Consider the following 23,655-nt stretch of genomic DNA (forward strand, 5'->3'; position numbering starts at 1 on the left):
TTTTAGGAAGCATCTAACAATTGGATGGCAAATAATTTATCATATCCCTGGTGACTCTTGAAAACTGAGATACTCTCCAAGGAGCTGATAATGGAGGTAAGACATAACACTGAGTTATGAGTGTGATTTATGGCACCATAGAAGAGAGAGAGAGATATGGAGGAAGAATAACCTAGTTCTTGAGAATCATTCCTGTCCTCTCAGCCATCAGGCAGGGGAGGGGAGAATTTCAGTCTTCTCCTTCTCCCTCCTTCTTTCCTCTATCAATAACACTGTCTTGCAGTGGGATTTCTTTACCTGGTAGGAATCACTACACACAAGAGGGAGTAAATCCCATGGATCAAAGCAGAAGAGTTCTGAGAGAGCTGCCCTTGACCATAGCCAGGTCAAGGGAGCCCAGATGAGTGGTATGACAAGCAAAGAACCTGTGATCTGAGGGAGCAACTTGAGGACACCAGACAAAGGGAGAGGACATCAGTACCCCGCAGAACTGGAGGTGTGAGTTGCTATGGTCACATATGTATTCCCTAAGTATGTGTTTCTCTGTTAGAATACTCTGTGTATGCCTCCCCTTACCACTGATACTGTGTACACTTATAAGAAAATGTACCACAGGTTTATGATGGCAATGCTTTGTTAATATTGTTTCTATGATCCTAACTCAATAAAAACGCTTTTGCTTTGAGCTCATTGTGTCCTCTAGTTCAGGGGAACTAGAAAACTTCTGAAAATTTTTCCACTCACAAACCCTTCAGTACTTCTTAAACTGTGGGTCACAACCCCATATAGGGTAAGTCTAGTGGACCATTATAGGAATAAATTACCCCTGATGTCTCAGGAGCTATAGTTTTAGAAACTGCTAAACTTGGGACTTTTTTTCTCTTTTTCTCTTTTTGTCTGCTTGGTTTCAACTGCATGAACATCATGCCCCTGTCACCAGGTACTTCTGGAAACCCCCAGCCCTTTGAAACCTCCTTTTCTGTATCATTTTCCCCATTAGATTTCAAGCTCCCTGAGGACAGATACTGTCTCCTTTTCTTATTTGTATTCCAGTATTTAGTACAGTTCAGCACAGTGGCACTTAACAAAAGTTTATTGACTATTGCTTATTTTAAAAAAATGAAACAGAAACAAAAAAACATCACAGTCTGGGAAAAAATCCTTGTACTTCATAACTTTGAAACAGTTCTGATAGTCAAAATCCATAGGTAATTGACAGAGAACTATAAGAGTAGGAGTCATTCCTTACTAGACAAGTAGTTAAAAAAATATGAACAGTAATCAAAAGAAGTACAAATAATCAACAGCTATCTGAAAAATATTTGAAATTGCTAAAAATCAGAGACATAAACATAAATTAATATAACCCAAAGTCATTGTCACATATCAATTAACTAGAAAAGATAATAAAGGATAGTATTGTTATTGTTCAATCATGCTCCTCTCTTCACGATCCCATATACTATCCATGATTTTTTCTTGGCAAAGATACTGGAGTAGTTTGCTATTTCCTTCTCCAGTGGATTAAGGCAAACAAAGGTTAAGTGACTTGCCCATGATCACACAGTTAGTAAGTGGCTGAGGCTGAATTTGAACTCGAGTCTTCTGACCCAGTGAGCCACCTTGCTACCTCCAAAGGATAGGATACCTTATTGGAATAGTAAAAAAATGTATGAAGCATGCTAATTCATTGTCTATGGAACTGTGATTTGATTCAACTGTCATGAAATCAATTTGAAGTTACATGAGAAAAATAGCTAAATTTTTCCTACTCCTTGAATTAGAAATTCTACTCTAAGGATGATAAGAAAAGAGTAATATTATAGAACATCCCCTCTATGCTACTTCTTCAACTTGCATTCCCACTCATGGGTTAGGTTTCCAGAATGAGTCTATTGCTTTGGATTCTGGGGATAATACTATGGGTCTGCATTCCTAACATTATAACCTACAAGCCCTCACCAGTATGCTTTCCATTAACAATAATCCACTAGACATAATTAGCCCTGAGTGAAGCAAAGCATTAAATAATTGACATTGCAAAAAAAGTAACCAAAAAATTCCCCTGCCCCCAAATCCTGGGGGCAATTTTCTTAGAAATATACATAGCATCCATGAAAAGAGTGGGCTCAAACTTAGAGTACAGTAGTAGTGAGACACACTTTCAAAATACACTTGTGACTGAGGTAGCCTCTAACTCCTGGACCTGAAGGAGTTAGGGCCTGGAATTCTGCATAGAGTCTCCACAAAGGAGAAGAGTAGGTGCGATATTTGCTGGGCAGGTTTCTAAACTGACTTCTTGGCATCTACTCATCTCCATAGTTTCTTCTTTTCTTCCAGGGAACCTGTTCTTCCTTTGAGAGACTGACTCTTTGTATCTATGTCAGTCTGGAATATGTCTATAATTCCTTAGGGCCTCGACTCTCTTCAACTGACAGACTCCTGAACTGTTGTATGGGGCATGTCCTGCTCTGCTGCCAGATGCCTTGGTCAATAAGAAGGGAGAGAGGGGCGGCCAGGTGGCTCAGCGAGTAAGAGCACTGGCTCCAGTGTCGGGATGACCTGGGATCGAATCCAGGCTCAGATACTTAGCACCACACCCAGAAACAACTGGCTGTGTAACCTTGAGCAAGTTACTTAACCCCTATTGCTTTAAAAAAAAAAAAGCGAGAGAAAAGTTCCCTCTTCCTTTTCTCTCTTCTCTCTCCCAGAGAAGTATCTCCTCCACAAAATGTTCCCCTGCCTAAAATTTCTCCCACTCTCAAACTGCTGAAATTCATCCAGGGTTTAGCTATTCAAAGCCCGCAGGGGGCATTGTTAATTTGTTTGCTTAGCCAATTGTCCCCTTCTCGATTCAGAGAGGTGTTTGCGTCTCATAAAGGGATCACAGGGATCATTTGGCATCTCATTCTAACCCCATTAAAACTTCATCATGTGTGGCTATGTCCTGTGACTACATCAATTGAACCAGGGGGAAAAAGGGAGAGAATTACATCTCTCCTTCATTAGATATAGAAAGTGTTCATAGCAGCATTATTTATGAAAGCAAGAAACTAGAAAAAAATATACAGCCAACAACTGGCGAATGAGTGATTAAATTATGGTATAAGAATATGATGGAATATCATTGTACTCTGAGGAATATGAAGACTTTATTTTTTAATGGGAACTTTCATTTGAAATAATGGGGAATGAAGAAAGCAGAGAAAAAAATAATATACATAATCACTAAAATATTGTGAATTAAGTCAAAGAGGCAAGGTTTGAAAACTCTTGGCTCTAATGTAATAGTCACTGTTAGCACCACACCACAAAGGACATGACAATTCTTTCTATTAATAATTTACAAACTTTCTATGAGAATGTATTTTGTAAGGTTACTGGTAAGGTTATTTGTTGGGAAATGGATACTCCCTTGAAACAAAATGTATTAATTTTCACATAGAAAGACAGAGACAGAGGCAGAGACAGAGAGAGAATAGTCTTTAAGACAAGGAAAAGAATTAGGAAATGAGTAAACTGAAAAAAATGAAGCACAAATAATACAGTATTAAATAATATAAAATTATTTTAAAAGAAATGAAGGAGTTTCTGGTGCCAATGAAGAAAGATAGGTCTTTTTTTTTTTAGTAAAGAATGATCTCTTTTCTGTAAGCAAAGATCTAATCTCAATAAAATGGGAGTGCAATAATTTGATAGCCAAAGTAAAAAAATAAGTAGAAGGTTGTAGCAAATTTCAATAATGAAGAGGAATAAAAATTCTCAGGTCCAACTGTCAATTGGCTAAAATGGCAGAAGATACAGTAAAATATGATCAAAGAACAAAACAACTGCAAAGGCTTGAAAACTCTGTGGGCAAAGATTATCTAAAATGAAGTAAGATAATATTTGTAAAGCACAGCAGCAGTAAAGCACATAATAGGTGCCTAACAAATGCTTTTCACTTTTCTTTATATTGACAGAGGAACGAAGGCAATTTTGGTTAAGTGACTTGCCCAAGGTCATATAGCTAGCAAGTATGTCAAGTGTCTAAGGCTATATAACTCAGGTCTTCCTGACTCCAGGGTCAGTGCTCTATTCGCTGCACCACCTAACTACCCCTCCTTTTTCCCTTCTAAGTGTCATTAGATTACTTGAAAAAATACGAACAAAGTATTTAATTGTTATTTTCTAGAAAATTACTCAAAAAATTTACCAGAATCCTTAAAATTACAGGGCAGACTACATAGCTGAATAAAACTCATGCTATTAGAGAAAAATGCCAAAATCAACTTATCCAGACACATTTTTATCAAAATCAAGAATTTCACCCATAAAGAGGGAATCTTACAAGTAGTTTAGAAGAAAAATATTGCCTTTCAAATTTCTTTAATTAAGATCACATAGAATATTCACCCATAATGAGAAAACACAAAAAGATAAAATATGATTTACAGAAAGTCAAAGTAAATTGAGTTTTGTCTTAAGATATTCTAAGTCAAGCTTTTAAGAAAAATATATGAAGATTTTTATGCTCATATCATCGATCCCAAACTCCAAATTCACAAACCTTTTAAAGAAAAGAAAATGTAGATAAAGCATTTAATATAAAAATCAACCCAGGAAAATGCCTGTAGGTAATTATTAGAGAAGCAGCACTATTTGGGGGATAATTTGACATGCGAAGTCACAGTGGAATTCAGGTAAAACTCTAAATTACTAAATCAATATATACATATTTCTTGAAAGAGCTATATAGGGTAAATAGGCTCATAGTTGAGGTATTAAGATCTGAAATTTCCTTAGAGAACAATAGGAAAGAAAGGAGAGTGAGAAATAGTATCATGGCTACTTGGAATGAGCAAAAATACAGAGGTTTTGTTATGATCTGAATAGTATTAAGTGATATACGGTTGAATGCTAAGAATTGTAGGGGGAATTATATTTAGTTTTGTACTTATGCATTTGTAAGACTGGGGTCAACCTAGATGACTCTTCCAAGTCACTGAAAGTAAGATGCTAAGTCTTGGTACTAGTTTTAGGTGAGACCATTTCACAACTGAATCAATCAACCAGAGGTATGAACTAGGCCTGACCATCTTTGTTCAATCAAGGCATTTCAATTTAGTTTAAAAGGAAATTAAGATATCTGTTTGTATTGTTGGGGGATGTGGTTATTCCTTGTAGTGCTTGCATAAAACCAGTAATCTGGACTGGAATTGAAGATTTGGGTGTTTAATACCTTAGAATGAGAGCCTTCCAGTCAATCCCCTGAAAAAGAATCTCTAAGGAGGGCAAAAGAAAAGGGCCACAGTCCCAGGCTCCTTGACTTCCTGATCCTCCTCACTTTCCCTGCCTTTACCCTAGAAAAGAACTTCCTGAATTTAAGGGAACCAGAGGAATTAGATTCTTTTAGGCATCCTACTAGTGTCCTTGGGAAAACAATGACTGATTGCAGTTTCTGGAAGCCAAGGCTGGATTTGCATGTGATAAAGAAAGGCATATCCAAAGTTCTACAAGGAGGCTAGCAGAAAAACTATATGATAACTCAGGGGAATATCTTGAACACTCCAGTAAAGAACAAAATAAAACAAAACAAAACAAAAAACCTTTGAAGAGCTATCGGTTACCATTTACCACATGGGTTCCCTAAGCTTGAGACCACTTTCCCCAAAGCTCTGTCTGTACTTGTGGGAGAGGGTTACAGACATAGAATTTTTTTTTGGTGGGGGGAGAGTGAAGTTTTAATTAACTATTACTCCATAGTAAACAACTATTTCTAAAAGCTAATTGCTGATAATTCTGTAGGATTACTAGTCAGTTGCGACTGAGATTTATCATTAGAAAGACATCACTCTGCACCACAGATCTATTCCTAGAACCTTTTGGAAAATAGAGTAACTACCCTGGGGACTCAGTCTGCCATAGCATGTGGGGGGTTGGGAGAGAAACTCCAGAGCATATGCTAGGCATATATAATGTAATGTCCTTGCGATATTTTCAAATATGTTAATGTTTGATGAATTTGATGAACAACAGGTGAAAAGAATTGGCAAAATAAATTAAAAGAGCTTTTAATGTAGCTAACATTTAGCATATATATTATACATCGTGGGGGAACATTGATGAAAAAAACACTTCCTAACATCTCATTTAAATTATCTCAGTTTTAGTTTAAATACATGTCCTCTGGTTCTACTGTCAAAGAAATAGAAAACAGCTGGTGTCCATCCTCTACACAATTATTAATATATTTTGTTAGAAAGAGAATGGCAGCCTTAAACTCTTTCTTCTTCTAAATAAATAATACCTAATTCTTACAGCTTTTGTTAATCAGGTCTATTTTTCTAGTCACTTGATCCAAGCACTCAGGTCAAGGTGATTAAAAATAGCAAATGGATCTGTCAGTGGTTCCAGCTTCAGTTTGTCCAAAAACTCCTTCTGGAATGAAGGAAGAGAGCCAGGATGTGCTCCAATTGCTCCCTAACATGGCAAGGTAGAGAATACATTTAAGGTAGAGTGTACATCCTCTCTATTCTACCACCATCATCCCCTTCCATCCCCCACCAAATATCTACTTGGTAAAGTTGCTAGTTTTGGAAGGAACAAGCCACTGGTTTTTGGTTTGCTTTGCTTTGGGTTGATTTTTTTTGGGTGGGGAGGGGATGAGTTTCCACTGTCATGTGTTATATAGTCCTTAGGTTCCAATATATCTGAAGATTTGGAGTTTGGAGGGAATGGGGGTGGGGGACAGCACAACAACCTTGCTCCAGAAAGTGAAAGAAGATGGTTAATTTTCTCTAGCACTGTGCTGTCTAAATCTCACTGCTTCAAATAGTAAAAGCAGGACCTTTTTATTTTGCTATTGGGAGAGGGAAGCAGCAGGGGGTTCTAATACTTTAGGGTATTACTTCTAAGAGCTATAGATTAACTCCAACACCTCATATCCTTATATGTAGACATCAAAATGAGACAGGGCTCGCTGTCATTCATTGTTGTTTCACCATGACATCAGAGTTAATTAAGTAGGGTCCTGAAAATTACAATACCATAAATTGACAGCATTCCTCTCTAGCAGGAATGAAATTTCATGGACTATGAGGGTCCTGATATCTTTTGTTGTAGGGTATGGAGAAAATGTGAAGAGATTTGTATCATACACAGTCCCCTTGAATTTTGACCTAGACTGCTCTATTTAAGCCCTGTTTACATCTTTCATCTTCAGAATGCACCATCATAATTTCCCAAAGTTATTACTCAGAACACACCCCTTCTACATTTCAGTTTTATTACCCTCATTTTAGGGATGATGAAATGGAAACATAGAGCAATAGCAATTGAGCAAACCAAGAGAGGTTGTGATCAAACCCCAGAAAACTAAATGCTTTTCTGGGCATTTTCTGCTTTCCAGATAATAGTCCTTGCACTACCAAGAGACAGTTTCTCTGGCTACCCTGCTCCCCTCCATTAAATCTAAAGACAGAAATTCTTACAGATAGATACATGCTGTTAACATATTGTTAGTTTGTTAATTAATGATACTTAAATAGCATTTATATAATGTGACGGGCTCTGTGCTAAGTCCTTTACAATTTTTATCTCATTTGATTTTCACGACAGCCCTGGGCGGTAGGTGCTTTGCTTATCCTCATTTTATAGTTGAAGAAACTGAGGCAAATAAAGGTTAAGTAACTTCCCCAAAGTCATAGAGGTAGGAAGTGTTCAAGGTTAAATTTGAAGTCAGGTCTTCATGATTCCAGGTCCCATTCTCTCTCCACTGTGCCATCCCTTTTAGTCAGTCCCACAAGCCAAAGAGACTAATGAATTTCAGTTCTTATTCAATGTTCTCTTTACTTCTCTAGCCCTCCTTCATCCTTTAATAGCTTGAAAAGTGTAGCCCTAAGTGCCTGACTGCAATAGACTGCAGTACAGAACTTTCTAAATGAAGCAGATGGACAGATCTGTGACTTTAGAGAATGAGGATTTTTACAAATATAAGGCAATAACTCAGAAAATACATTTCAATAGGTGGCACTTTTATTTCATGCATAAAACAGTTCACCAGATCCTTACTAACCATGAAAGCTCTTCACCACCCTGGAGAGTGCATGGTGAGAATCTCATTCTAAATTTGAGGAACATATGAGCTCCCTCACAGGTCCTTCTTATAATAACTCCTATTATGTTTACCATTTTTTCAAGAAATGAACCAAATAGCTTGCAGTGCATTACGTCTTTTTAGCACAGAAACATATGCAGGTAACTGCTGTCTTCAATGAACAACTTTGGCCCCTTTGTTACCCTCCATAGAACACCCTATCCTTTTTTCCTGCTTTTTACCTATTATTTTATTACTCCACTGTTTGAAATTAAAAACAACAGAAAATTAAGATTGAAAGGGAGTTAAGCAAAGATCTGGTCTAACCCTTTCATTTTGCAAATAAGGAAACTGAGGTTCAGAGTTCAGTTTGGTACATCCTGAGTTGGGCACATTGGAGTGATGCAACAAGACATACCCAACAAGCAACCCATGTTTGGAACTGAGCATAGAAGGCAGAGCTGTTATCTGAGTCTCTCAAACAGAGAATATTATAGAAACTATTGGAATAGAGAGAGAAAATTGCCAATTACAGAATTTAAAGGAATTGGCTACTTTACGAAGATGGGGGGGTTTAAAAAGAAGTGACAAATTGGAAGACAAGCTAGAAAAAAAAAAGACAGGAATGAGAAGGGAAGAAGTCATGGAAGCCAACAGGAAAAGAATCATAGAATTTTAGAGTTCAGGCAGTCTTTAGAATTATCTATGTCAACTCCCCTCATCTTACAAACAGGAGAGCTGAGGTACACAGAAAGAAAGTAATTTACTGTATAAATCACACAGGTAGAACCTTCTATTATGGGTAGAGTTGGGACCAGATCTCTAGGACTCACTGACCAGGGTGATCTGCATTATACCACACAGTGTCAACAAGTTACCTGGATAAACCATGCAGAGATCAAAAGGATGAGGATAGACTGAATGACTAGTGAATGTGTCAATTAGCTCATGAATGGCCTTTGAGAGACAAATTTCAGTGGGATTATGGCAACAAATTGCAAAGGTTGGATGTAATCTGGTAGTGCTGAAATGGGGTAGTAAATGCAGAGTACTAAATCTGGCACTGAAGGGAAAAAGAGGGATAGCAAGAGATAATAGAAGGGCCAAAACAAGAACATTTTTTTTTGTTTATTTGTTTGCTTGGGGCTAGACAGAGAGAGAACAATGTTAGGAAGGGGTTGAAGATGTAAGAGAGATGAGGTGTCACTTTTGATTTTTGGATCCCTAGGACCAAGCACAGTCCTTTAAAATAGCAGACACTCAATGAATATTTGTTGAATTGAACTGGATTTGTTGAATTTATGGATTCAAAGTCCCATGGAACTATGAAGGAAGTGGGATTAACGAGTACATTATAAAAGGTCAGTCTTTTAAAAGATCCTAGTTCATAGCATTGAGCCTGCTAGATGCATTTTGGTATATTCGTATGGTCTCAGTAACACTGATTCTTCTGGAGATACACATAAAGACCTTTTTATAATCTGGATTCTACAACACATCTTGAATTATTTTATGTCTCCTGCATTAATGAAAAGCAGCTAGATCGAAGGGAAAATAAGATCAGGGAAAGGGGAACCATTTTGGAGGAAACAGCAGGCATTAGACTACCAAAGATAATGGATAATCCATAGCTAATAAAGAAACAAGTGGCTTTAGTGAGTAGTGAGAGCCTAGCCTTCCATTTGAAGTCTAAGACCCTGACTTCTACTTGCTATTCAATATGGCCAGTTCATACATCTAGGCAACAAAGTCACAGAGGCAAGGTAGGGATATGAGGCCATTTGTTCTTTACACTGAGGGAGCACTGCTCTCTTCTCAGATATGGGAGAGCAAGCCAGGGGCCTCACTCTCAATTAGCTGTCAGAATTCTTTTTCACATATCAGTGGGAGGTTTGACCCCTTCTACTGATATTTTCATTTTCCTGGGGACTAGGAAAACTACTGTAAGTGTGACCCACAAGAATGAATTTTTAATTGTAACATTTCAAGACATTATATCAAGCCAAGCAATCAACTCCCTAGCCTACCTGATCATATGGTTTCTCTTATTAAGTGGCTGCAAGCAGAGTACATAAGATACTCTCCATCCCAATTATACTGGAGACAAGCTTTCTACCCCCAAATTAATTCTGCTGTATATTTATAATCTACTAAAATTGGAGTTCAAAGCTAAGCTTGCGGCAGAATCAAAAATGAATGTAACCCCATTTAGAGTCAACAGCCTCTTGTGAAAACCAACACAAGGAGAGAATGAAGACAATCATTTATTGAAAAGCTATATTATTAACTATATTAGTATTCTTGTGCATTCTGGATTCAGAAAATATTTTTGTCAAGTCAGTGTCTTTCTTCTACCCATCTTACATCCTCTCCTCTCTACCTTAGTCTGAGAATTACCAAAGACATGTCCTACCCTCTCCCATTTCCTCTCCTTGGTCAGAAGGATTATCACCAATTTGGGGTGCATCTGGTAGCCATCCTCGCTGAAGGACAGATTCCTCCCCTCAAAAGTGACATTGATTAGATACCTAGGAAGATAAAAAGAGAGAGAGAAACATTAAGCATCGGCATAGGTATATTAGAAACAACGTTATCAAAATCTTATGTATTGCCTCTCCAACTCTGATCTGTTAGGGAGCTAAAGTGAATATATATCAAGATAGAAAAAAATTTCATAACAGAAGAAGAAATAAGCTGAGTGTAAAGATTTAGAACAATACAGAAGGAGAAGGGTGGGAATTAGGACAAGTAAAGGTGGAGAAATGAACTTTCAAGTAATAAAGCAGAAAGAAGAAAATAAATATGAAAAATAAGAAACAGAAGAGATACACAAGTGAAATTACAAGAGGGTATGGGAAGGAAAAATGAAGATTACAAGAAAAAATAACAAAAAGTAAAAACTAGAAAAAAGAAGGCAAATATAGGAAAAAATGAATGCCAAAAGAACTTTTTTTTTTTAATTTTGAGGAAACAAACAGGATATGAGAAGTCTAACATTCATAAATGCCGTCGAATCAAATCAAATATACATCAGGGTTAATCTGATACATATTTAATAATATATATTATCAACATTGTGCTGCATGCTAATTGAGCATAAACTGAAGGGGTATAAATGGTGAGGAGGTTTGAAAAACAACTTTCATTGATTTCACAGTTTTGTCAATTCTGTTCCCAGTTGGTTAGATCTTGGACAGGAGACAACCTTTGTTTAAGGACTACATTATTCATAGACTTGCAGCTCATGCCCCAGAAATGCAGAATTGCAGAGTTGGGAGGGACTCTCAAAGAAATGTATTCCAACCTGTACCTTTATCCTCACCATAGCATGGGGACTGACAGATGCTGAGGCAAAGGCAGTGGGGTTTTGAAAGAAAAAATAGAGAGCATCTCTAGGATCATCTTAGGGAAAGAGATAACTGGAAGAAGAAGGAAGATCTCTCTCAGGATCTTCTGAAGATAACTGACATCCATAATTCATGAAGATTCAATTACATATATATATATATATATATATATATATATATATAGGCCTCCTCAATTCTTTGGCAGAGTACATCAATAAACCAATCAATCAGTCAACAAGTATTTATTAAGCACCTTCTATGTACCAAGCATTTTAATAAGCTCTGAGATTACAAAGACAGGAATGACCTAATCCCCTTTCTCAAGAACTTTACATGTAAGAAAATACACACACACACGGGTGTATCATATATATATATATGTATATACATATATAATATACAATTTATGTATAAAATGAATAAATAGGGAAAATATAAAAATTACAAGGCAATTAAAGAGGAAAAACACCAGAAGTTGTGGGAATTCAGGAAAGATATTGTATATAAGGTGGTGCTAGAGGTGTGTCTTGAAGGAAGTGAGAGATTTAATGAAGTGAAGATGAGGAGGGAATGCTTTTTGGTCACAGGAGAAGGCCAATGTAAAGATAGAGAGACAGAGATGGAATATCATGAATCAGGAACAGAGAGAAGTCCAGGTTGGCTGACTTGTAGAACATGAGAAGGTTGCACTAGGTTAAGGCCATATTGTGAAAATCTTTTAAAGTCAAAGAGAAGAGTTTATTTCTTATCCTAGAAGCAATTGCTAGTCACTGCAGGGTGTTGAGTTAAGGGAGTGACATGGTCAGATCTGCAATTGAGGAAGATCAATTTGGCAGCTGTATGAAGCCATCACAATAGTCTATGTGAGAGGGGATGAAAACCTAGACTCTTTTTTTTTTTCATATGTTGGCATTTATTATTTATGCTGAAGAACAGGTTATGAGGGGGGTGGGGCAAGGGAGGAGACAGGGAGCCTAGAGGCTCTCATCTGTGTCTGCTCCAGATGGGGTTGATGCTGATTTCTGAGCCTTGGTCCAGGGCACGCAAGGAAGCACACGCTAAGATGAGGTTCCGGGGGACAGGTTGAGGAAAACAGCGCGGGTGGCCAGAGACACACATCCAGCCAGAGGCGGGGCTGGGATTCTCCTTGGGTCAGCAGCACCGCTCCCTTTTGGGAACTGAAGCCTATCGATAAAGTCCCATCCACATATTTCTTATAAAACATTCTTGTAGTTTCAGTCTTTGTGCTAAAGAATTCTTTCATCGCCTTTCTAGCTTCTTGTACTTTGCTTCCAGTTTCTTTGAATATGCATCCAGCTTGTAAGCTGCCTGCTCCTTAATTAAAGTGACCTGATCCAGATAAGGCTGAAGGGCGGCATATTTCTGGTTTAAGTCCTTTAGGTTTCTACTTATGTTTACTGCAATATCTTTCATTTCTAGATACTTCAAGCTAGTCAGTTTGTTTATATTTTCTAGAAGTTTGTAATCTTCACTGGTGGCTGTGAGCTCGCCTGTCACGTACGTGACCATTTTGGAGAACATGTCCTGGCACAGCTCCGTGATGTCCGCCTCGGCGGGCTCCATGGCCTCCTCGGCCGGCTCCATGGCCTCCTCGGCCGTCTCCACCACGGCATCGTCTAGGCCGGGGAAGGGAGAAAGGAGAAAGGATGGGGAGAGGAAACGGGAGGGGGAGGGAGAGAGGGAAGGGAAAGGGGACAAGGAAGGGGGAAAAGGGGAAGGGTGAGCAGTGGGAGAGGGAGACAAGGGGAGAGGAAAACCTAGACTCTTGAGGTTAAAGTGTTAGCAGAGAGAAAGGGACAGTTTTCAAAGACGCTAAGGAAGTAGAAATGGCAAATTTTATTGAGTGACTAGGATATTTGAGATGAGAGAGTAAGGAGTCAAGGGTAAAGCTAAAGTTATAAACCGAGGACACTGGAAGGATGGTGAGGACTTTGACAAGAATAGGAAAGTTTGGAAGAGAGGCGCGTTTAGGTAGGGGAAAGCTAAGGAGTTTTGTTTTCAACATATTGAGTTTGAGGTGTCTGCAAGAAATCCAAACTGACATGTCAAATGAGCATGGGAACTGAAGTTTAGAGGAGAAACTGCTTTGAATATAGACCTGGAATCATCAGCATAGACATGATAATTGAGCCCAAGAGGATGAAGTCATTAAGAAAATAAAGTAGAGAAAGAGAAGAGGACCTAGAGTAGAACTTTTGAGAAAATACTCATAGTTAGGGGATATAAATATGGATAATTATCAGCAAATGATATTAAAAAGAAGTGGTCAGACAGATAGGAGGAGAACCTAGAGAGAGTGAGTATCCAGGAAGAGAAAACCATTAGAAGTTTTTAGTAACATAGAGAACTGGAAAAGGATGAGATCTGGGACAAAAAAAATTGGATCTGGCAGCTTGGACAGAGCAATTTTATTTGAGTGATGAAGTGAGAAACCAGACTACCAAGGGTTAAGGAGTGGAGGAAAGGAGAGGAAATGGAGTCCACCAATACAGATAGCTTTTTCTAGGAGTTTAACTGAGAAAGGGGGGGAGATCCAAGGCAATAGCTTAAATAGTTAGGGTCTAGTAGATGATTTTTAGAGATGGAGACTTGGGCATGTTTGAAAATACTAGGGGAAAAAACTAGAATATTAAGAAAGATTAAAGATTGGGGGAGAGTGGTGACTGACAGGAAAATTTACTGGAGGAGACAGTAGGAAATGGGATCAAAGGTGTATGCAGAGAGGATTGGTTGGTACAAGAAGAAGAGCTATCTAATTATCAGAGTGGAAGAAAAGAGAGTGGGAGGTGATGTCAAGGGGTTTTTAGATGAGTACAAGGGGAGAAGAGGGAGTACATACCAAATGGCTTCACTTTTTTCAGTAAAGTAATAGTCAAGGGCCTCAACTGAGAGGAGAGAGAGAGGGAGGGACATAGCAGGCTTGAGGAGAGAAGAGGTTTGCAAGAGCTTCTGTGGGAAATAAGGAATCAGTTAGAGAGGAATAAGATTTCCACACTGCTTTAAGGGTCCACTTGAAATTAGATAATATATATTTGCAATGTCAGTGTGAATGCATGCCTCACACCAACTTCATTCAGCAGCACATAAATAGAAGCCAAGGAGGTGGATGGTAGAAGTCATCTGGAACTGGGGTTTATCAAGGGAAAAACAGCAACAAGACAGAGGGGCCATGGATTCCATAGGTAAAGGTGCTTCGGGAGCCTCCAAATGTGTACCTACATACCCCCATGTATTGGGAGCTAAGTCAGGACTTACATTTGGGTCAAGCTAACCTTTAGAAGAGGAACACCTTCTCTTTTGCAGTGAAAGCTGAATCCACTTTCTTGCTTGTCAAAAATCTGAATTCTCTCTTTAAAGACATCAAATACAGTTGTGTCTTTTCACTTGTCAGGTCCCTGATTCCTTCTCCTCTTGAGAGTTTCCCATTCGTCATGAGCCAACTTCTCCTACAAAATGTTAGGCCATTATATCCTACCTATGTTTACTCTAAAATATTTTAAATCTGCCTTTCCAAAATCCACTGTACATCTGACCTAGACTATACCTGGCAGTTCTTTCCCCTTTCCCAAACGATAATACAGTTGATCACTCCAAAGGCCTGTTCTGAAACTTCAACAATCAGTTCCTAGGCAGTCAGAATGAGGTGGAAATAAGTTTCCTTTATTAGATGAAATATTGAGGAAGATGATCCATTTATAATGGATCACTTCTTCTCACACAGTACTCCATCTCTGGAGCATTTTCTCTCTCAGGCTGTCTCCCATTCCTGGAATACTCAACTACTTGCAGCTCCTAAGATCCCTAGTGCCCTCAAGAGGTCAGGTCAAGCACCACGTCCATACAGGTGGTATTTTTTGGCTTCCTCCTCATGCCAGCACCTCTCTCTAATAAAAGCACCTACCTTAGTAAGTTATTGTGAGCATCAAATGGGAGAATATTTGTAAAGTGCTTTACAAATCTTAAAGTGATCCATTGTCATCATGATTATTAGAGTAGGGAAGGGTGGGGAGAGAACATGATCTAGTACAGAGAGAGCTAATCTTATGGAGAGGCAATTCTGTATTCATGTCCTCCTTCTTCCACATGTTGACTGTGTGATCCTGGTCAAGTCACTTTATATGCCAAGAACACTCTAAGACTTCAAGTTGCAGAGAAATTGCTTACTTGCATTGGTAGAAGCAGTTCTTCTTTGGGGGCTGCCAACATAAATTCAATTACAGATCTAGTCCCTATCTTACATATATACTAACTGTCTCCTTCTAGAGAATGTAAGCTATTTGAAGGCAGGGACTGTATCATCTATATACTACATTGGTGTACAGAGTCTGAAACAAAGGAAACAATAAAATGCTTCTTGATGCTCTATTGTGTTGTGTTCAGTTATTAGTATTACATTTTAGGAAGAATATCGATAAACCAGAGATTGTCTAGAAAAGGGCAACTAGAATTCTGAAGGCCTTGAACTAACACTGTAAGGGACCACTTAAAGGGACTTTGGGAAGGAAGGAGAAATATGAAGCATTTGAAAAGCTATAATTGAATATGAAATAAACAATTTGCTCAGTGCAGGGCACATAGGGTGGAATGGCAAAAGGACAAATTCAAACTTGATCTAAGAAAATCTCCCTAACACCTTGCTGCCAAAATTAGAAAATGCTAATGCAGGAGGTAATAGATCTTTCCCTGACGGAGTTATTCCAGTAGAAGGTGGATGACAACTTATTGTCAATATAAGTTAGCTCGGTAGTACTATGGATAGAGTATTGGATCCAGCATCAGGAAGACATGAGTTCAGACCACAGGCAAGTCACTTAGCCTTTGTTTGCTTCAGTTACTTCATTGTAAAATGATTATAATAACATCTACTTCCCATGGTTGTCATGAGGGATAAAATGAGATAATATTTGTAAAGTGATTTGCAATCCTTAAAACATTGCATAAATGTTAGCTGAATAGATAGTGTAATAAATTACCTTGTAGAGAAGACTCTTGTTTGGGTATATGTTAGACTAGATAATCTCTGAGGACCTTTCTAATTCAGGAATTTTGTAATTTTGGTGGGTACCTTCCTTCTAAAAGGTTGGAGGAAATTGGGAGAAGATTCAACAGCTACAAGGAACTCATGCCCATATGTACCTTAGGGGAATGGTTCATAGGGTTGGGCCCCAAATTAATCAAGCATAACCAAGAAAACATGTGTTCTGGGCTGTTATATGACCATGCTCATAGAGGCACACATGTTCAGAATAGTAAGAACTATGTAGATAATTGAGAGGTGTGCCAATGAAATCTTCCCTGCCACCTGTACCCCAGTCCCCACCCATCTCACTGCTGGCTGCTATGATATGATAATTAGCACATTCCTCACTAAAGAATTCCCAAAGGGGTGCTCATTACAACTGCATTAATGCAACTGCGCTAACGATAATTAATGCTCCTTTACCATAACTGCCCAAGAAATCAATAACGATTAGCTACGTGTTCACATGACATGTGCTCCTAAGCCTCATGGTGCTACCTAAAAGAGAAGAGGCCATTAAAAAACCAGAAAGGTAAAGAAGGTATAATCAGAGAGAAGGTGTTGCCTAACTTGAGGGGGAGGGAGACACAAGGGAACGGCAGTCACGTAAACAGATAGGAGAGCTCTTTAATACATTTTAAGGAAAGATATTGATCACCAGAAGCCAGTAAAAAGTCTCTTTTGTCAACCTCATCCCACAAACTCAACGTGGTACAATTCTAGGAACCATGTACACCCACACAATTAAGTTGTCAGAACCCAGTCCTTTCTTGGTTGTCTAAAGTGGCTCTCTGGGCAACAGGGAATAGAGCCCTTGTGGGTCACTCTTCCTATGGTCCAGTTTCTGTCTGGAAACACATAAACCCTTTACTCATGATCAACAGTTGGCTTCAGAGATATAAAACAAGGACAAAGTAGTCAAAAATATCCCTCCTTTTCAAATTAATTCAGTAAATCCTACTGTGTGCCTACTGTGTAGAACAGACTGTGACAGGTGCTAAGTGGGTGAGATAGTAGAAGACTGAGAATTGAAGCATCACAGACTTGGAGAATTTACAATCTACAAAGTAGGGTGAGGGGGAAGATAAAGCAAGTGTCCAGATAACCACACTAGAAGGTACAATATGATGAGCGATATAAGAGAGGTGTAAATGAAATGCTGTTGTGGTTCATGAAAAGGTTAGCATTTGAATTGAGTCTTGAAAATTGGCTACATTTTTAAAAGGTGGAATTTGATGGATTGGGGATGGGGGGATGGAGCAAGAGAATTATACGAAGTAATAGCATTAGTGGAAGCCCAGAGGTGAAAAGGCATGGGGTCTCTTTTGGGAACAAGTAGTCCAGTTTGGGTGAAGTGTAGCATAAAGGTAGGTGAACAGTGAAACAGTGTGGAGGGACAGGCTGAGGACAGAGGATAGAAGTTAACCAAAAGTAGTATAAGGAATCTTTTCTTGGTAGGAAATGAAGATCCATGACAGATTTTTGAACAGGAAGGATAAGCTTATGTATCTGTTTTAGTAAAATTCAGCTATTCTCCACTAGTATATATTTCTTCTCAGTCTAGCCTATTTTTAAAAGTTGATTATTTGGTCATGCTATATTAACTCATTTATTGTCTTAATATTAAGTTAATTAATACTTAGTAATAATTAATATTATTAATTACTAAATTATGTTGTAATATCTCTGGGAAGTGTCTGCTAACAAATTCTCTTTGGAGCCCATTCTTTGGTGTATGAATTGATGCTTTTAACAAACATGTCAGAACAATGCATCCAAGTGAGGGTTGGTCCCTTCAAAGTAGTCACCTTGAGAAACTGTATGTTTATTTCAGTTCTGTTACCATTGCCTAAAATGTTGCTCATACTTCTCTTTTGGAACAGTATTCAGAAGTAGTTGTTCATCATTTTATAATAAGACATTGGTGCTTGCCAAGAACATTTGCTGGTTTGATCACTCACCTTTCATCAGAGGTGACTGAATTAATTTTAGTAGCTTTCAAAAATCAAACCCACCTTTACAATATGAAGATCTGTGGTGCCTTTCATCTGAAACTGGGCTGTGGTCTAAGATTTGTCACCTCTGAATAGCTTCAAAGCAAAGAATGTTTTAGTTTTTGCATTTGGATCCTAGCACCTTAGCACAATGTTTGTTGATTGACTGACTGATTAAACATGCCACAGATTAACAGGGCAACCCTGAAAGAGTTCTAAATTTATTCTGAGCAACAGCAGCATCACTGGAATGAAAATACCTTAATCTATCTCCCATAGTGTCTACCCCCCATAATGATTTATTATTTTTATATTTATTCTCTATATGCACTTATATGCTTCCTTGATGTGTCTCTGTTAAGACTATAAGCTCCTTGTGAGTAGGCACTGTTTCATTAATTGCATTTGAACTTCCATTGCCTGGCATAGTGTCCAGAATATAGAAGGCACTTAATAGATGCATTTTAATTGATTGATTGATTCCCTATGCACCCAGACATAGGTGTACTGTCTCTGGAAAATAAGTAGGGCAAATTTATAAAATGACAAACCACCAGGCACTAGAGTTACTAAGGATAGTGATCTACTTCTACCCTACTAGAAATGTGTTAGGAGAGTAATAATCACCAAAAAAAATTATGGTTTTCAAAGTGATTTTTAGATATATTATTTAATTTGTTACCAATAATAGTTCCACTAGTTGGATAGTGTATTATCCCTATTTTGTGAATAAGAAAACAGGGGCCCAGAGAGATGAAGTAATTTAGGGGCAACTCAAACTCATGTCCTAAATTAGTGCCCTTTCTTTTCCACCAAGCAAGTAGAGGATGGATCATTGAATTTAGGGTCAAAGAAGCTTGTCTAATCCCACTTCTGCTACTTACAATCTGCGCGACTTTAGTTAAATTGTTTAACTTTTCTTCTCCCCTCTTTAAAGCTTACAGGATTGTTAAGGTCTTTCCTAGTTGTATATTCTAGAAACCAGCTTCTCTTTGGGCTAATCTACAGGTGAATTGTTGATTGTCCTCTGGGTAAATTCAACCCCTGCAACAGCATGCTTGTCCATGGTATGTATTGTGAACCTTCCCATGAGGGCATAAGCATTATTGGGTGAAGGACACTTGGTGTCTCCACTTTGCTTGCTGATAAAAGGCCATCAGTTTGATACTTATCACTTCAGTCTTGTAGAACTTCATGCTGTCAGAGCAGTATCCTTTGCTTTTCCATCATTATTGATTAGAAATACATTTAATTTCAGAAAAGTTCTCAGCGATGAGCAGTTAATTGATCATAATATTTTATATAGGCAAAATCTACTATCTGAAGGACATAAAGATAACTTGTCCAAGATTTAAAAGTTAGAGTCAAAATAATGATTCATATTTATATGGTACTTCAAAGTTTACTATTCATTTGTCTTACCTCGATACATTATTGGGATGTGAACATTGTCTCATATTCTCAAAAGGTATACCAACAAAAGAAAAAGCTATGGTAAATGCTACCAATTTGGAAAGGCATGGAATGCAAGCCTAATTTTGCTCTCCAAGAAACAATCTACCCAAGTCTAAGAAAGACCCAATGATCAGTTTGGCCATAAAGTTGAATTTTTTTAGTCACAGTAACTCCTGAGGATTGTCTATTAAGTTATTTTACTCTACAGTTGGTGGAGGGAGTGGGCTCTCTGCCTCAATGAAATTACAGCTCACTGAAGAAAGTATTAAAAGTTTAAAAAGTACATTCTTCATAATGAACCTAAGAATATAGTTAGCACAAGTATGCTTTCCCCCATTTTGCAGATAACATCGAAGCTCAGAGATCAACCAACTTGTCCAGGGTCACACAGCTGAAAAGTGTCCGGGTCGGGATTTAAAACTTTGTCTCTTCTAATTCCAAGCCCAATGTTCTTTCCACTACATTTTGATAGTTGTTAATATATAGGACTCATGGATTTGTTGTTGTTGTTTGGTTGTTGTTTTGGGGGGTGGGGGTATTTTTAAGACTGAATATCGCTGTCTCTCTCAGATGGTCAGCATGGGAGTTTGCTCCTTTTCTGACCCTGGAGAATGTGTACCTCCATAGGTACTCCCTACTCCTCGGGGCTCACCCCTTCAATATATTATTGGTTCCAAATAGGCCTTTAGCTTTAGCCTTCCTGTAGCTCAGAATTCTCAAGCTCAAGTTATCTACCAGCTTTAGCCTTCTCAGTAGGAGAGATTACGGCTATGCACCTCCATGCCTGGCTAAAGTAGTTCCCCAAATGTCTTTTCCCCTGACTTCTCAGAACCCTATTTGAATACTGCATAATTCTCCCTTCTTCTATATGATGGTATTTCTCAGGCAGGGCCATCTCTAGTCGTCCTGATCTATAACTTGCCACTGGACTCAGATGGCTCTGGAGGAGAAAGTCAAACTGATGACTTTGCCTAGCCCTCCCTCACTTAAATCCACTTGCAAGTCATGGTGTCACCTTTCTGATGTCATGGTCCTCTTTTAGAAGGAAGGAAAAACAACGACAATAAGGTATTCCTCAGAAACCTAACTTTGCTGTTGTTAATGCCACACTAATCAAAGGTGCTTAGTACCAAAACTGATTTCTCAGTCAGGCAACTGCACTGAATTTGATAATGGGAAAGTGAATCTACCCTATCTCCATGCCCCACAAGCCCTAGGCATCTTGCCTGTCAACATCTGGCAGAGTACCAAGGGCAACAGATGTGTTACTGGCAGCAGGCCAGGAGAGCAGAACTCTGGGGATGGAATGGGACAGCAGGGCCAGGCTAAGAAATGTGAACAGGTGAAGTTGTTTAAAAACAAAAACTAAACTTAAAAAACAAACAAATGAAAGTCAATTGCATGTATTTAAAAACTGTGCTTACAGGAAAAAGAGTATTTTTTTTCTTACCACAGTATTAAAATTCTTTTCCTGTTTCACAGATTGAACACTCAATGTATTGGAAAGTTGCCCTGTACAAGGGATCATATCTTCTAGGCAGAGGTTTCAGTAGGCGAAAATGCCAAAAGGATAATCAGGCTGTATTTACCTTATGTATTTCAATTTCTTCATTACTGTCTAATTGCATTTACTAAGCACAGTCCTGCCCTTCCTCTATCATTTTTAGTTCCTGGTTGCACACTAGGAAAGAGTTAGCAAGACATTTGACCCTCACTTGCAGCATAATTCTAATTAAAATAAACCCCAACTATGCCTTTGTTCTTTCTACATGAGCAGCTTTAGCAGAGGATCTGTAGATAACAAGGTGGAAGGGACATCTTATGGATCCTTCCCTGGCCTCCATTCTTTCTTCTCTCTCCTTTTCCTACATTTGACCTCTCTCCCCACTTTGGGGTACTCCTTTCATCCTCTCACCTTTGGAGCACAAACAAAATCAGTTCCTAAGTGGTCTCTCTACCTTAAGTCTCTCATTGCCTCAGTTTATGCTCCATACAACTGTCCAAGAACTTTTCCTTAAGCACAGATATGACCATGTGTAATGGTAAGGGAATTTCAAGATCTTCCCTGCCCCTTAATGGGTCTCACTTGGAGCCCAACAAGAGAAACTTGCTTAGGGGAGGCTTGTTTTTCAGGAAGGCCTACCACATCTTGTTACTTTGTAATTAGGCAGTGGGTCATGAAGTGTGTGATATTCCCTGACCCTGGAGAAGGATATATATATATATATATGCTTTGGGGCTCACTTACAGGAAAAGTTGTGTGATTTGGCCAGATGAGACTCTGGGCAGCCATTGAACCCTCTGGCTTTGAAAACCCAGATGCTGGTGCTGTTCTCTCTGGTAACTAACACTGTATGGATGTAATGGTCAGACATCTAGAAGCCCTGTCTGTTGATACATTGAATTGTGTTATTTTCTCTGTCTGTACTTTTTGTCTGCTTGTAATTTGTATTTTTTTTCTGAAGTGCAGGGTGCTGACTTTTCCCCCTGAACTAAGTGAATGATATATGTTTGATTAAAGTAAGATTGGGGGTGGCTAAGTGGTGCAGTGAATAGAGCACCGGTCCTGGAGTTAGGAGGACCTGAGTTCAAATCCAGCCTGACACAACACAAAAACTAGCTGTGTAACTTTAGGCAAGTCACTTAACCCCAATTACCCTCCAAAAAGCAAAAAAAAAAAATAGATTAAAGTAAGATTGTTCACCCTTTTGAGCTGCTTTCCTTTAGAAAAGCATATCAAAGAACCTGTGCTAGCAGCCATGCTGGGTATGCTTGGGTGCTTGCTGCTACACCATGTCACTCCCCTATTCAAAAAACTCTAATGGCTCCCTATTACTTCTAGGATAAACTATAAACTCCTCCCTTTAGCTTTAAGAGTTTTCAAAACATAGCCCTAACCTATTCTACAACCTCATTTTACATTCTTCATACTCTTGTGCTTTGAGATCCAGCCAAAGTGGCATTCTCTCTGCTTCTCACATGACACTCTATCTCTGCACTGACCATCCCCCATGCCTAGAATCACACTCCCTCCCATATTTTCATCATAGAATGCTTTGCTTCCTTCAAGATGCAGCTAAAGTAACACATGAATCCTTTCCTCATCCCCTCAGATACTAGTGTTTTCCTTCTGTAATTAGCTTATACTTATCTGCTCTTCATTAATTTTTGTTTATTCTCTTTGTACATATTGGATATATGTATATATACATATATGTAAATATACACATGCATACAAACATATGTGTGTGTATATATATATATGTATAATCCCCTATTACTCCTTGAGAGTAAGATTTATTTCATTCTTTTTATCTATATCCAAGCATTTTGCACAATGCCTGGTACACAGTAGTACACAGATTAATAAGTACTTTTTGATTGTTGATTTATTGATTTTCTATACTACTACCCTACCAACCACATGCAAACACCCAGTCAATGGTGGTGGTTGAACTATACAGGACAGAGAAAGACACACTGCCCTGGTAAGGCCATCTCTGGAGTAATGTGCTTTGTTCTGGGCACCACTTTGAGAGAAGGACAATCTTATGGGGGAAGGAAGTGAGGGTCTTTAGTGAGGAAAAGAGAAGGCTAAAGACAATAGGACATACAAACACACATTTTTCTTCCTTCCTTCCTTCCTTCCTTCCTTCCTTCCTTCCTTCCTTCCTTCCTTCCTTCCTTCCTTCCTTCCTTCCTTTCTTTCTTTCTTTCTTTCTTTCTTTCTTTCTTTCTCAT

At 38.5% G+C, this 23,655-nt stretch overlaps 1 protein-coding gene across 2 annotated transcripts in view; it reads right to left on the reverse strand.

Annotated features, from left to right (window-relative positions):
* Window positions 1-23,655, reverse strand: part of GRIN2B (glutamate ionotropic receptor NMDA type subunit 2B) — a 663,246-nt gene that overhangs the window by 170,574 nt on the left and 469,017 nt on the right. For both annotated transcript variants that reach the window (XM_069101530.1, XM_069101531.1), the window contains exon 5: window positions 10,491-10,605. In XM_069101530.1, the coding sequence (XP_068957631.1) occupies window positions 10,491-10,605 (115 nt within the window). The remainder of the gene's footprint in view (window positions 1-10,490; window positions 10,606-23,655) is intronic.

The sequence above is a fragment of the Petaurus breviceps genome, unplaced genomic scaffold, assembly GCF_028583685.1.
Source record: "Petaurus breviceps papuanus isolate PSGF00001 unplaced genomic scaffold, PetGlider_PUasm1.0 470, whole genome shotgun sequence".
Taxonomy (NCBI): domain Eukaryota; kingdom Metazoa; phylum Chordata; class Mammalia; order Diprotodontia; family Petauridae; genus Petaurus; species Petaurus breviceps.